Source organism: Galeopterus variegatus, unplaced genomic scaffold (genome assembly GCF_000696425.1).
Source record: "Galeopterus variegatus unplaced genomic scaffold, G_variegatus-3.0.2 Scaffold95, whole genome shotgun sequence".
NCBI classification, from domain to species: Eukaryota; Metazoa; Chordata; class Mammalia; order Dermoptera; family Cynocephalidae; genus Galeopterus; species Galeopterus variegatus.
In genome coordinates, this window is record NW_007726206.1 from 847294 (window position 1) to 861800 (window position 14507).

Consider the following 14507-nt stretch of genomic DNA (forward strand, 5'->3'; position numbering starts at 1 on the left):
CCGGCCATGCCTATATGGGATCCGAACCCTTGGCTTGGTGTTATCAGCACCATGCTCAGCCAGTGAGCGAACCGGCCATGCCTATATGGGATCCGAACCCTTGGCTTGGTGTTGTCAGCACCATGCTCAGCCAGTGAGCGAACCGGCCATCCCTATATGGGATCCGAACCCGGGGCCTTGGTGTTATCAGCACCGCACTCTCCCGAGTGAGCCACGGGCCGGCCCTCACCTTCCCATTATTGTGAAGAGTTTGGATTTGTCTAGTTGAATGAGATGAAGGTGAGAGAAAATGTTAGAGGAGCGAGGATCCAGGGGAGAAGGAGGGAGAGAGTGCAGGGGTGTGTGTGTTGCCCTACACAGGGCTGTGTGTCTGTGGTAGTGATGTGTAGCTGTGCAATGTGGGTCTTGGTGCTGGGGGGCGCAGATATCCAGGCATACAAAACTCTCTGTCCTTTGAAGCTGCTTTTTTGTGCACACCCTTCTTTCTGGTGGGACCCCCAAGCTGGAAGTTTCCCTGCCTCAGTTCCTTCCCTCTGGAAGTCCAATCTACTTTCCCTTCCAGGATGTCTGAAGGAGGGAGACAATGCCCTCTAGTGGGTATGGGAAGCATGGGCAGCTGCAGCTTCCCCAGCCCAAGCCTCAGCCTAGTCAGGCCCCCCAAAACCCAAGTCTGGAACTCATCTCTGAAATACTTCCTGAGCAGGTGCAAGGGATGAGGACCCTGTCCTCTGAGAGCTTGAGGCAGGAAGAAAATGCACACAGAACAGGAAACAGAAAAGCAACCCATGAATTCAAGTAGGAGAAGCCTCAGAACAACAGCTGAAGGGGCAGGGTGGGGGTGGGGGCGGGGTTCTCCCTCTCCTCATCTCTGCAGTGACCTCTCTCTGGTTGCCCTGGGTGTTCCTGGTCTTTCTCACTTTCTGTTTCTCCCCACGGTCTCGGGGTCCTACTCTTTTGCCCTCATAATACCTGCCCTCAAGGAGCTGCTGGTCATTACTCACACCCAGAGGGCCTTGAGCAGAACTGGACCTTTCAGTCTATTCCCCAGGTGGGACTAGCTGTGCTCTGTGGGGTCAGGGAAGGCTTCTTGGAGAAAGTAACATGTGAGTAGGGTCCTGGAAAATCAGTAGGAATTCTCTAGATGGAGTCCAGGGAAGGCACAGAACTGTGGATCAGCCCAGTGTGTCTGGGGTGACTGGAAGCTGGACTGGGATGGAGGGGCAGTGGTAGGAAGTGAGGCTGGAAGGTAAATTGCTTTCACCTTCAAAGGTACTGGGGAGTGAGAGAGGTCTTTAAGCAGGAGAATGGTCAGAATCACATAGCATGGACTGAAGGTAGGGAGAATCTGCAGGAGGCAGGAGTTAGGGAGACTTGTGGGAGGCTGTTGTTTAGGCAGAAAAGGATGAGGCCAGTCTAAGGGCAGTGCTAAGGATGGAGAGGGGCCAGATCTCAAGACTTCTCTTCTTTTGGGGCCTCTGTGTCCCTGGCAGCAAAACTGGGGCCAAAGGCTCCACATCAGTCTGTTCTGCTAGCACGTGGCACCCTGCCTACCATCCCCAACACACTCCAGGGTCTTTGCATGGAAATTTGAAAGGGAAGAAGTGTGGGAGCAGGGAGGAGGGTAGAAAAGGAGGAGGGAGAATGGGGCCTGGGGCTAGGGGATGATTAAGGAATACCCTCACTGCTCTTCCTCTGGCCCTGCAGAGGAAGGGTTAATCTGACTTACCTCCCTCCCTCCCTTCCTCTCCTCTCCTTAGGTCACCTTCTTGGCCCTGGAGACTTGGCTGGTGGCTCAAGTTCCTCAGTCAGTGGCCCTGAGTAATCAGAGCCCACATAGGGGCCAGGGGCCTGGGGGAAGGGAATGGTAAATTCAGGGTAGGGGGAGCCTTAGAGATGAGGGGCTGGGGGTCTACAAGGGTAAGGGTTTTGGGGGGAACCCCAGGTCAGCTCCCAATACTCTCCACCTGACCCAGGATCCTCTGTCTTTCCATTGATCTCAATTTCTTTCACGTACCAGAAGAGAATCCCTCGAACTCCACTTCTGAATTGTTGGGGGTGGGCACGCTGGGAAGAGTAGTGGCGATCTGCCAGGAAGCGTTTCAGCTGCAAGAGACAGGGTCCCTCCCCCAGTGCCGGGAACTGGCCAGAAATGAGTCTGTGGTCAGTGAGAGACCTCTGCTAATGGAACCTGGGCCGCCCCATAAGCCACAGAGGGGGGTGGGGGAGGAGAAAGCAACCTAATGCAGCTCAGCAGGGCGGAGGGGAGGGGACAGACCTGAAGTAGAGCTAGGCGTCAGGGGAGTGAGGGGGGAAATGGGGTCAGGGGCTGGCTGGAGGGAACTTGGGGGTCCAGGGAGTGATTTCAGGGGAATTGGGTTTCAGGGAATAACTGAAAGTTAGGGGGGCAGGACAGTGATTGGAAGGAAGCTGAGATCAAAGGAATTATTAGAGAAGGCTGTAAGGGTGGATTGGGAGAATCGGGAGTCAATGAAATAACTGGTGGAGAATTATGGGTCAAGAGAGGAATTAGAGTTCTGAAAGAGTGTCTGCAGAGTGTGGGGGCTTGGTATCCCAGAGGAATAACTGGACCACATGGGAATTAGGGAGAGGACCCAAAATTGGGAGGGGGGAACTGAGGGGCGTTCTGGGAACAGACTGGAGGAGGAGAGAGCATGGGTGTGTGTCCTGGCAGGGGCTGAGGGGGAGTGGGCAGGGACTGTGGCTGGTTGAGGTCATTGTGGCATCGGGAGCAAAGGACTGTGCTGGGTCCCACGTTACCTGGGGAGGTGGGTACCAGGAGTCCTAGCTCTGGGCTTTTCCAGAGTTTCCACTCTGTATTAAATCCTGTCTGTCCTACTGGAGCTGGTGACAGGAAAGTGCTAGGACCCCTCCTCTCCATCAGCCTCCCTTTCCCACCACCATCCATTATTCATTAGCCCACACGCCTGCCCTCCCTGGCAGAGCAGGCCGGTTCTCCTCCCCACGCCCCGCCCCACCCCAGCCACACTGCCACGGAGGCCCCGGTGAGGAAGGACGGCCCGCCGGCCCCGCAGAGACCTGGCTGAAGGGCTGGGTGGCTGGCCTGCTGGACCCCACCTGGGGTCACATCTCCTTCCCTCTGGCACCTTCCCCCTTCCTCCTGCCAATCCCCTGGTACCAGGAAGCCCCTGGAGAAGATGCCCATACAGATATTCTGCTCTGTGTCATTCTCCTCTGGAGAGGACGCCCCAGGGACCTTGGGAGATGTTTGGGGTCCACAGCAGCAGCAGCAGCAGCAGCACAACTCAGAATCAGAAGCGGAGAAAGAGGCAAAGGAAAAGGAGGCAGAAAGGGAGGAGGTCAACGAGGGGGATCCGCCCGTGGACTTGGTGGCCTTTGCGAAGAGCTGCACCCTCCATGGCGCCAGCCACATCTTTGTGGAAGGGGGTCTGGGGCCAAGACAGGCCCTGTGGGTAGTGGCCTTTGTCCTGGCACTGGGTGCCTTCTTGTGCCAGGTAGGGGACCGCGTTGCTTATTACCTCAGCTACCCGCACGTGACTCGGCTAGATGAAGTGGCCACCACAGAGCTGGCCTTCCCAGCAGTCACCCTCTGTAACACCAATGCTGTGCGGCTTTCCCAGCTCAGCTACCCTGACTTGCTTTATCTGGCCCCCATGCTGGGACTGGATGAAAGTGATGACCCTGGGGTGCCCCTTGCTCCACCGGGGCCTGAGGCCTTCTCTGGGGAGCCCTTTAACCTGCACCGCTTCTACAATCGTTCCTGCCACCGGCTGGAGGACATGCTGCTCTATTGCTCCTACTGCGGGGGGCCCTGTGGCCCTCACAACTTCTCAGTGGTGAGTGGGGGCCTGTGCCTGGCACAGTGCCCTAAAGTGTCTGCCATGGCTGTCCCTGACTGTCATCTACTGGGGCTGACCCGGTGACCATGCTGCCCCCCCCACCTCACTGGGCCTACCTGGGCCAGAGTTCACCTGGGAGCCCAGGGTCTGGAGCTGGGCTGGTATTCCCAGATCCATACCAGTACTGCTCTTCCTGTTAGAATCTTGAAATATGCCGCCGGCCCCGCAGAGACCTGGCTGAAGGGCTGGGTGGCTGGCCTGCTGGACCCCACCTGGGGTCACATCTCCTTCCCTCTGGCACCTTCCCCCTTCCTCCTGCCAATCCCCTGGTACCAGGAAGCCCCTGGAGAAGATGCCCATACAGATATTCTGCTCTGTGTCATTCTCCTCTGGAGAGGACGCCCCAGGGACCTTGGGAGATGTTTGGGGTCCACAGCAGCAGCAGCAGCAGCAGCACAACTCAGAATCAGAAGCGGAGAAAGAGGCAAAGGAAAAGGAGGCAGAAAGGGAGGAGGTCAACGAGGGGGATCCGCCCGTGGACTTGGTGGCCTTTGCGAAGAGCTGCACCCTCCATGGCGCCAGCCACATCTTTGTGGAAGGGGGTCTGGGGCCAAGACAGGCCCTGTGGGTAGTGGCCTTTGTCCTGGCACTGGGTGCCTTCTTGTGCCAGGTAGGGGACCGCGTTGCTTATTACCTCAGCTACCCGCACGTGACTCGGCTAGATGAAGTGGCCACCACAGAGCTGGCCTTCCCAGCAGTCACCCTCTGTAACACCAATGCTGTGCGGCTTTCCCAGCTCAGCTACCCTGACTTGCTTTATCTGGCCCCCATGCTGGGACTGGATGAAAGTGATGACCCTGGGGTGCCCCTTGCTCCACCGGGGCCTGAGGCCTTCTCTGGGGAGCCCTTTAACCTGCACCGCTTCTACAATCGTTCCTGCCACCGGCTGGAGGACATGCTGCTCTATTGCTCCTACTGCGGGGGGCCCTGTGGCCCTCACAACTTCTCAGTGGTGAGTGGGGGCCTGTGCCTGGCACAGTGCCCTAAAGTGTCTGCCATGGCTGTCCCTGACTGTCATCTACTGGGGCTGACCCGGTGACCATGCTGCCCCCCCCACCTCACTGGGCCTACCTGGGCCAGAGTTCACCTGGGAGCCCAGGGTCTGGAGCTGGGCTGGTATTCCCAGATCCATACCAGTACTGCTCTTCCTGTTAGAATCTTGAAATATGTCTGTCCTAGTTGGTAATCAGCTGCCTCCCTGAGACCCCTTTATCTCCCTGAATATCCTCCAGCCTTGCCTGCCCCTCCCCAGACCTCCTTATAGTCCAGCAGGGCCTCAGGACCTTGTTCCAACTGTGAGGTCAACCTTTGGTCTGTTGGTGGGTGCCTATGCCTGGTCAGATGTTAACTATCTTGTCTGTTGCCCCTGGGCTGAAGCTGGGGTGGTGCCACCTGGTCTCTGGAGGTGCAGGAGAAGGGGTGGAAAGGAGGTGATGGAGGAGTGAGGACAGCTCTCACCTCCACCCCACTGTGCCCCTTGTCGGTAGCTCTCATAGCAGGGACTTCTTTGCATCCTCACGTGGTCTTCCTGCGCTCTCTCCTGCAGGCACCCCACACTCCACCAACTCTGTGGGGGGGGGGTAAATAACAGGCCTCCTCTAAATCATACCCCCTCCCCCCCAGCTCTATGTGGCCAGAGACCCTCTTCCTGGGGGAAGTCCTCACTGGGGGAGTTGTCCTCCCAGTTGGCCTCCTACCCAGGTGTTTGGAGCCTTTCCTGCTGAGGGACCCCCGGCATCTCACCCTCTCCTCAGTTCATCATCCATTCTTGTCTGGCCTGACTGCTCTCCTGCCCCCTCCACGTTCCAGACGCCAGGCCTTCCTTCTCTGCACACCCATCCCTCAGTCCCCCACCTCTTCCCTAGTGTAGGAGCAGGTGGTGTCATCATATTAGTGCATCATGGAATAACTGCAGATGTACAGGACCTGGGGAGGTACCTGCAGATGTACAGGTACTGTGCCTTAGAGAGGCCAGGAGAGAGAGGAATGTGGGACAAAAAAGGGTCAATCTGGCCTCCTTAGGGCCTGAGGGTAGAGCAGACACTTCTCACCTAGAACCACCAGGTGGCAGCAGCAATCAACTGCTCGGCAGCCGGGTCCTCTGAACCAGCGCAAAGCTGGGCCACAACCACCCGCTGGAATCCCTCACATCCCCAGATGGAGGGTAGGCATGGGTGTGTGCCCAGCCTGGAGCCTGTGGCTGAATGCTACAAGACTGGTAGTGAGGCTGAGGGATTAGGAGTCCTCAGAGTTCTCTTGTTGCCTCATCTCTGGACCTCACACAGGACATGGAGGAGAACAGCGTGTTTTCTTTTCTGGAGGAGGGTAGAGGGGGCTCTTCTAGGAATGGGGAGGGTGGCAAAGACTCTATTTCCTAGTAACCCCCACTGCCCCTGCTGCTCCAGTCTGGCCAGAAATTTCTGTCTCTCCCCTTTTCTGGACTGTGTCTGTACTCACCTTATGACTCACTTTGTGGACTTTGTCACTATCCTGATGTAGTAAAAGCACACCCACTCCACTTGTGGGAACTTGGGAACATTCAGGGAGGCTGTGGGAAAAGGGCCATGGAGAGTTGGCTCACTGTTCTCTCTGCAGCTGTGTAATCAGAGCTGTGATAAAGGCTGCGCTGGGGCATGGAGTGGGAAGAAGACTGGGGAGACTGCCCCCAGGGCTGAGATATTGTCTGAGGTCCTCATAATTTTGTAAAAGCATTGTCAAACATGCCATGCACTGGGTGCTCGGTCCAAGTCTGTGGTCTGAGAGAAGAGGTGCTGGTACTTGGGTGAGCATGGTCCTCAGCATGGCAACTGGGTCTACTCTCAGGTTCAAGTGATAATGGGACAAGGATGGACATAAGGGGCTAATGGCTGCAGCAAACTAAAAAGCTTAGCTTGGTTTGGGGGTGGGTATTAGGGACAGCAGGATTTCAGATGCCTGGGGTGAAATCCAAGAGAAGACAAGATATATTTCATTAGACCTTAGGAGCTTGGGCCTGAGGGGAGGGTCCTAAGGAGGTACCAGGGGGTCTTGCAGTGATAGGATCCTGGTCACGGAGGTGCAGATGTCAGGGTCCTGGCAGGAAAAAAGATGGGCACTTAATTGTTCAATTAAAAATACTTTAACAGAGGGACTGCTTACAGAGCTGTGGGCAGGGTTAAAGAAGCCAGTAAGGGGGGCTGAGGCAGCTAGCGATTGTAGGAAATTGTTAGCACGTCTAGGCTGAAGGAGCACAAAAGGAAACGGTGCTATGGGGGGAGACCTCCTAGCAGGATTTGTAGTCACAGAGGGTCTAAGCCACTGCCAGAATTACAGAAGGGTGAGAGGTAGGGAAGGATCAGTACCCCAATCTCTCTCTCCTCCTGCCTTCTGATCCCCTGCTGATGCCTCCCATTAACCAAACCCAACCAGAAGCCCATCCAAGTGGCAAAGGAGCTCAGGCAATGTACCCTACAAAGATCAGCTTCCCAGGGCACACAGCCGGGCAGAGAAGGGCAAGGAATAGGTGGGAGAGGAGAACAAATGGAGAATGGGCTGCACAGGAGGAATTGTTCCTGAAGGGTGTGGAGATTCCAACAGGTGACAGGTCTGGGGACAGCTTGGTGGGTAGGAGGTGCCGGCAGGACTCTCAAGTGCTCCACTCTGCCCCCACCAGGTCTTCACACGGTATGGAAAATGCTACACGTTCAACTCGGGCCGAGATGGGCGGCCGCGGCTGAAGACCATGAAGGGTGGGACGGGCAATGGGCTGGAAATCATGCTGGACATCCAGCAGGACGAGTACCTGCCTGTATGGGGGGAGACTGGTATGTCACCCCCCTCAGGGGCCCCCTCCCCATGACTCCCAGCCACAGCCTCTGCCAGGGGACTCCTGGGCTCCACAGTGGGACCTGAGGCAGGGCTGGGGCTCTCTCCCGTTCCTCCCAGCATCTTGCCATCTCCATCTCCAACTCTACCTGACTTCCACACTCACATTTCTCTGGCTCCCCCTCCCTGGCTCAGTTACTCTCCAAGGTAACCAGCCATCCTTTCCATCAGCGTCCGCCACTCACTCTATAAATAACTCCCTCTCTTCTCAGGCTGCCTGCCTGTCTGGTCTCGGGGGGCCTTGGGGCAGAGAGAGATGGGGGAGAAGGGAGAAAGGGAGAGGGAGAAATGGAGAGTGTCTGACACAGTGACACTCCGGGAGAAAGAATTTGAAACACCAAGATGCATAATGGAAGCCAGGTAAGAAAAGAAGTGTGTAGGAAGCAGGGGTCATTGGAGCAGCATGGAGCTTATAAACCCAGAAGGATGCTGGGGGTGGGCTAGGACCCCATAGACTCTCCCATCTAGTCCCAGTGTATGCTGTGCTTATTCCCAGGGGAAAGGTAGGGTGCCCCCAGCTCTGAAGGGGATTATGGAGTCAGAAGCCCTCCCAGCCCACACACCCCTTATTCCTATAGATGAGACATCCTTTGAAGCGGGCATCAAGGTGCAGATACACAGTCAGGATGAACCTCCTTTCATCGACCAACTGGGCTTTGGTGTAGCCCCAGGCTTCCAGACCTTTGTGGCCTGCCAGGAGCAGAGGGTGAGAGGGCCATGGGAGGCTGGTCCTGAGGTGGGGTGTCGAGGGCAACACCAAGATGCCAAGATGGAGTGGAGGGCAATCAATAATGAGAGGGACAGGAGAGCCAGGGCTTGGGTGTAATCTGGCTAGTCAGAGGCATGCATAACCTAATGAATGAGAATCCTCTGTAAACTCTGAGGTCTTCAGAGGCTATAGAGGGAGAAGGGGCAGGGCTCCTGAGCTCTGTGTCTTGTCAGAGAACTTCGTCAAGGTGACTCGGGGAGAAGTCCCCACACTCCCCCAGCTCCCCGGCTCTCCCAGCAGCTTATCTACCTGCCCCCGCCCTGGGGCACCTGCAAAGCTGTTACCATGGACTCGGATTTGGATTTCTTCGACTCCTACAGCATCACCGCTTGCCGCATCGACTGTGAGACACGCTATCTAGTAGAGAACTGCAACTGCCGCATGGTGCACATGCCAGGTCAGGCCCAAGGGCTCTGGGAATGATCCTGAGGTCCCTCGGCCTACACTGCCCCTCCCCAACTCCCCATCCATACAACCTCCCCACCTCAGCTCCAGCCTGTCCCATCCCATACTCATCTGGCTCTTGTCTCTCTGACCTCAGTCCCTGTACCCACAGGGATGGGTGGGAAGGGTCTAGGAGGGGTGAACTGTGGGGATGGGTCACGTCCAGAGCAGTTCTACCCTCCCCACCTCTCCCAGCTTCCACCTTGTAGGCCTTTGGTACCACCACCATCACAAGACCCCTCTAATCTCCATCCTGCACCACTGTCTTTTCTCCTCTGTAGGGGACGCCCCCTATTGCACTCCGGAGCAGTACAAGGAGTGTGCGGATCCTGCTCTGGGTAAACACCCCTGTCCTGGGGCAGCCTGGGGGAGGGAAGGAGATGATGCCAGCCCCTTCCCCGGGGTTTTGGACCAAGCTCCCAGAAGCTTCAAATAACTCCTGGACTAGGCTGTGCCCTCAACTGTATCTGACATTAAGGCTGAGAATACCATCTTCAGAGGCCCCTATTAAAAATGAATGGGGTTACCTGGGAGGGGCCTTCACCCTCTCTGATCAGCACCTCAGCTGGTTGACCCCGAGGGTGCTAAGGGAATGAGATACAGGATTAAGTAATACCCATGGGGAGGCTGGATGAGGATCAGCTCAGGGCGGGCACAGGGCTGAGGTGAAGGGCAGGTTGGGAAAAGAGAAGGGGCCCAGGGTTCCTTTGTGCCAGGACGGGCATGCTGGGAAGGTGCTGGCAGAAGAGCACCACTCAACTGGAGTCTCTCACCTGGCTGGGCGCAGACTTCCTGGTGGAGAAGGACCAGGAGTACTGCGTGTGTGAAATGCCCTGCAACCTGACCCGCTATGGCAAGGAGCTGTCCATGGTCAAGATACCCAGCAAAGCCTCAGCCAAGTACCTGGCTAAGAAGTTCAACAAGTCTGAGCAGTACATAGGGTAAGGGCTCTGACTGTGCAGAGCAGGGCATTTAGGCTGGAACTGTGAAGGTATGAGCAGGCTTTAGTGGGGAGCCAGCAGTCAGGGGGAGTTGTCATAACATGGGGAAGATCCAAGATGCAACCAAAGAGTCTGGAGTGGGTATGGAAGGAAGATCAAGCCGGAATAAGTGGGGGAAGCACCCCTTTCTCCTCCCTCCTCACTTTATCCTCTATCTTCACCTCATTGCTGTAACTGGGATTACCTCACACTTGCCAGTCTGCAGAGTGCCTTTTGGTACATGCCATCGCATTTAATCCTCTCAGCAACTCTAAAAGGCAGGTATCTCCATCAGCATCTCATTTTATGGATATGGAAACAGATTCAGAGAGGCTAACTTGCTAAGGTCACTTGGCTAGTATGAGGCAGAGATATGACTTGAATCTAGGTCTCCTCCCCCAACCCCCGTGCAGGGAGAACATCTTGGTGCTGGACATTTTCTTTGAAGTCCTCAACTATGAGACCATTGAACAGAGGAAGGCCTATGAGATTGCAGGGCTCCTGGGTGAGCTGCTGATGGCACCTGTCCCCTTCTCATGCCTTGGGCGTGGCATGGCTCCCTACCACCCAAAGCAGGGTGCTCATGTCTGTCCCATGAGGGTCCCCCATCCCCAGGGGACTTTCCCCAAACCCTGTTGTCTTGGTATGTGGGGGGGGGAAGGGGGCTGAGCCTTCTTTTAAGGCAAAGCGGAAAAGAAGCCTGTGGCCGTGAGGGAGGGGTAGCGGGTGGGGGTGGAGACTATTTCACATGCCCCTGACATTGGCCCAGAGACTAAGAGTGTTGGATATTTTGTAAGCAATTGTTCTTTCTAAGTAAAACCTGTTCGTTTTAGAAAAGTATAAAAATGCATAGAAGCAGAGAGAAGAAAATAAAAATCCTGCCAGAATCTGGCTTTGCGATCCTTCTGCATGAAGGCTTCCAATCCCTTTGCAAATACGACTTGCCTGCCCCGGTCCCCCCTGGTCCCCATGAGCTCTGCCGCCCCCATGGCGTCCTGACTCCGTGATCTTCCTGCGCCCCCGCAGGTGACATTGGGGGCCAGATGGGGCTGTTCATCGGGGCCAGCATCCTCACAGTGCTGGAGCTCTTCGACTACGCCTACGAGGTAATCGGGCCGCGGCAGGGATGCTCGGGGCGGGGTGTCGATGGGGCGTGGTCACGGGAGGGGCGGAGTTCCAGCCAGCCCAGCCCACCCCGCCCCGCCCTAGGTCATTAAGCACAAGCTATGCCGGAGAGGGAAGTGCCAGAAGGAGGCCAAAAGGAGCAGCGCGGACAAGGGCGTGGCCCTCAGCCTGGACGACGTCAAAAGACACGTGAGGGAGCAGCGAGGGGCGCCCTCCGGCCCACCCTTTCCCTCACCGCCCCAGGAACCCCCGGCTCCCCGTGCCACTTTCTCTCCTTTGTCCTCCCAACGCCCGGCGCCACCAGTGGCTCTTCTGATAACCAGTCCCTGTCCTGTGCCCTTCCCCTAGAACCCGTGCGAGAGTCTCCGGGGCCATCCTGCCGGGATGACGTACGCTGCCAACATCCTACCTCACCATCCGGCTCGAGGCACGTTTGAGGACTTTACCTGCTGAGCCCCGCAGGCCGCTGTACCAAAGGCCTAGATGCGGAGGGCTAGGAGAGCAAGGCGGCCCCGGAGGCCCTCTCACATCTGCCCTGGGGACTCACCCCCACTCCTAGGCAGTCCTTTCCTCTTGTCTGTGGTAAGGAAGGAGTCTTGACCATAGAGTCCTCTCCCTGCCTCTGTCCCATTCTTCTAATTTTTAACAAAACTAAACTAATCTAAGCAAGAAACTAAAAAGAGAGAACGGGGCAAAGGACCTTGGGCTGCCCCTCTGTCCTCCATGCTGCCTCCCCTAGCTCCCAGCCTGATTTCTGTCTGTCTGGCTGTCTATCATCTGAGTGTCCACCTACATTCTGCTGCCACCAGTCACCAAAGTCCCCTCCCAGTGAGGGGTGGAGGGGATCCCTGGGGTCTGGAATTTGGCCCCAAACCAGAGAATGTACCTTAAGGGGGAGGGCTAGTGGCGGGGCTTCCCCAGCCTTAAGAGACCCTCGCAGCCCAGTGACTGCCCCAAACCCAAGTCTCCAGACAGGAACTAAAACCATAGTCCCACTCCTTCACATTATGTGGAATCTCTAGGGGGTGGGGGATCCCCTGAAAAAATGGAGATGGGAACAAGATGTGGCCCTGGTGCTATAGGCCACATCCTGATACCTACAAGTTCATCCCCACCCCAAAGCTGCTGGACAGAAATCCCAAGAGGCAGCCCTCCTCTACCACCCCATAAAAAACCTGGCTGGTTAGCTTCCAGCTCAGGGAGAGGGCCACTGGTGCCTGACCTCGCTGGTCCCTCTCCCAGAAGCCCTTGCATAGGGCCACATCCATAAATTTTCTTATGGAACTCCCCTAAGACCTCTTCAACTTCATTTGCTTCTCTCAACAACCTCATCTGCATTTTCTATTTCTATATGATACAGACTCTATATTGCTATATCTCTGTATATACTTTTCCCTAACCCTGTCTGTCTCCGCCCCATCCCCTCTTGTCTCTGAGAACCATCCTCCCATCCGAAGTTCCCTATTCTGTGTTTCTGCCCCCTCCCTGGTCTCTGAATGCCTTCGCCTGTATAAAGAGTTGGACTCTCTCCCCTGGTGTCTGTACTGTGTACACACATCCCTCTGAGAAGCACAAGGAGATGACACGCGCATTGTAACCTTCGCACTGTCTCGGTGGCGACATAAAGGAAGCTGTGAATCACAAGCTTTGCCTCTTTCTGGCCTCACCCTCTCCCCCAAGCCGAAGACCCTCTGCCCTTCCTGCAGCCTTAACATTCCTCTCCCCTGCTCCGCCCATCCCACTGCCCTTTGCCTGGCTGACTGTGGCCTCCCCAGGGAATGGGTTACTACAGAGATACACCCCACCCAGGGGATGGAGATCTGCTCTGGACACACAGTCAAGACTGTCAGAGACAGAAGGGAGCTAGGGATTGGTGACTACTGCAACTGGGGCAGCAAGGTGCTGATGGGCAAAAGCTGAGGTCCTCAGTCAATGGCCTTTTTCTCCTTCTGGGTGCCCAGCCCCCTTTCCTCCCCTAATACCCAAGCCCACCACTTATATTTTCTGGCTAGATAGGGTTTGGTAGTGGGAGGAAAGAGCTAGGCCTAGAGTGGGAGCTGAACACTCTGCTGTTCTGTCCCTCCCTACCTTAATGAAAGACTAACGAGGTAGAGGGCCTGCTCTATCAGGCAGTCCTCCCAGGCCAGAGCCCTGACCCCTTCCCAGGCCTCCTCTACCCAGCTGTCTTTTAGGTTTCCAATCCCAGAGCAGGACCTGGGGCAGGTCACCTGTGCCTTGGCCTGGAGCTGGAGAGTGAGGCTATAGTATCTTTAGGAATTCTTGGTTCCTAGGAATTCCTTAGAGATCAGACCTCCCCAAAGGGAAGCAGGAGCAAGGCCAAGACGTGTGCACTGGATGGGTGAACAGCAGGCAGGGCTCTGAGTGACGCATGCCTCTGGCCTAATAAACTGGGTTTCAACCATCTCTTCTTCAGTGTTGTTCTTCTCTTATTTGAAAAGTATTTAGGTATCCCCGCCAAGCTGAGCTTGGCTTGTGGCCAAACTGTCAGGGAAGGAGTAAGAAGGTTTGAGCAGAAAGACCCTGGTCTTCCTGGGATGGGACAGTCTGACCGTCATACCAGGAATGAATGGTTTGAACCACTGGGCAGGGAAAGAGGGAGGGGTCAAAGGCAACAAAGAGCCCAAACAGAATCCCAACACAAAGGATTCTTTGGAGAGGGGGTAGGGTCAAAATTCAAGATAAAATGGAACTTAAAATGTGGAAGCAGGTTAGGTTAAATGTCAGAGACAAAGGTGTCGAAGTTCCCGCGCGAGGTAGTTATTGAGTCCCTTTATCTGTGGAATGAGTCCGGGGCTATGAGCAAGGAAATCTGGATACTAGGATTTAGCTTTACTGCTACTTTGCTGGTTGACCTTTGCCAAGTCATTTACCTTCTTTGAGTTCAGTTTTCCCATTTATAAAATGAAATAATGCGGTCTCCTCTTCAGCCTCCCCGGGGTTATAGCAGCAAGAGAATGAAACGAAAAGCAATCGAAGCTTTGGAAAGTTAAATACACCGCGCCAAAATGAAGCAGTTACTCCGAAGTCCTCTTATCAAAGTGCTGAAGTCAGGGTTGGGACTGGGGCTGTGGTCACCCTTTCCAGGTCCTTGTAGTCCTCCCGTAGGCCTGGGGGCGCCCGTTCACCGGGCCTTTCTATCCCAGACCTCTTCTCTATGGTTTTCCCTCCCGGACCGCGAAGGCGGGAGGGAGTGGTCAGCACGCCTTTTCCGCTAGCCGCCCCCCTCTAGCCCACAGTCTCGCTGCCCTGAGTCTCCCGTGCCGGCCGGCCGGCCGAGCGGACTGCTAGGCGGGCGCGCGGGGGGCGCGCGGGGGGCGGGGGGAGTTCCGGTTCCGGTTCTTTGTGCAGCTGCGGCGGCGGCTCCGGGAAGATGGCGGCCCGGGCGGGCTCCCAGTCTGCGGCCCC

General features: G+C 56.0%; 1 protein-coding gene across 1 annotated transcript; it reads left to right on the forward strand.

Moving 5' to 3' along the window:
* Positions 1-4191: 4191 nt before the first annotated feature.
* On the forward strand, positions 4192-13505 carry LOC103598939 (acid-sensing ion channel 1-like). The gene is made up of 10 exons (XM_008583011.1): positions 4192-4851; positions 7552-7702; positions 8342-8469; positions 8773-8929; positions 9258-9314; positions 9764-9917; positions 10370-10461; positions 10983-11062; positions 11166-11270; positions 11430-13505. The coding sequence occupies exons 1-10, from the start codon at positions 4192-4194 to the stop codon at positions 11532-11534; spliced, it is 1689 nt and encodes a 562-aa protein (XP_008581233.1). The 3' UTR covers positions 11535-13505.
* Positions 13506-14507: the final 1002 nt, after the last annotated feature.

Bases quoted from the DNA above. Each gene is read 5' to 3' on its own strand.
- LOC103598939 (XM_008583011.1), top strand. From the start codon at position 4,192: ATGCCCATACAGATATTCTGCTCTGTGTCATTCTCCTCTGGAGAGGAC. The intron at 8,470-8,772 runs GTGAGAGGGCCA...CTCTCCCAGCAG, and splicing joins TGGCCTGCCAGGAGCAGAGG to CTTATCTACCTGCCCCCGCC. The intron at 11,271-11,429 runs GTGAGGGAGCAG...CCCTTCCCCTAG, and splicing joins TGGACGACGTCAAAAGACAC to AACCCGTGCGAGAGTCTCCG.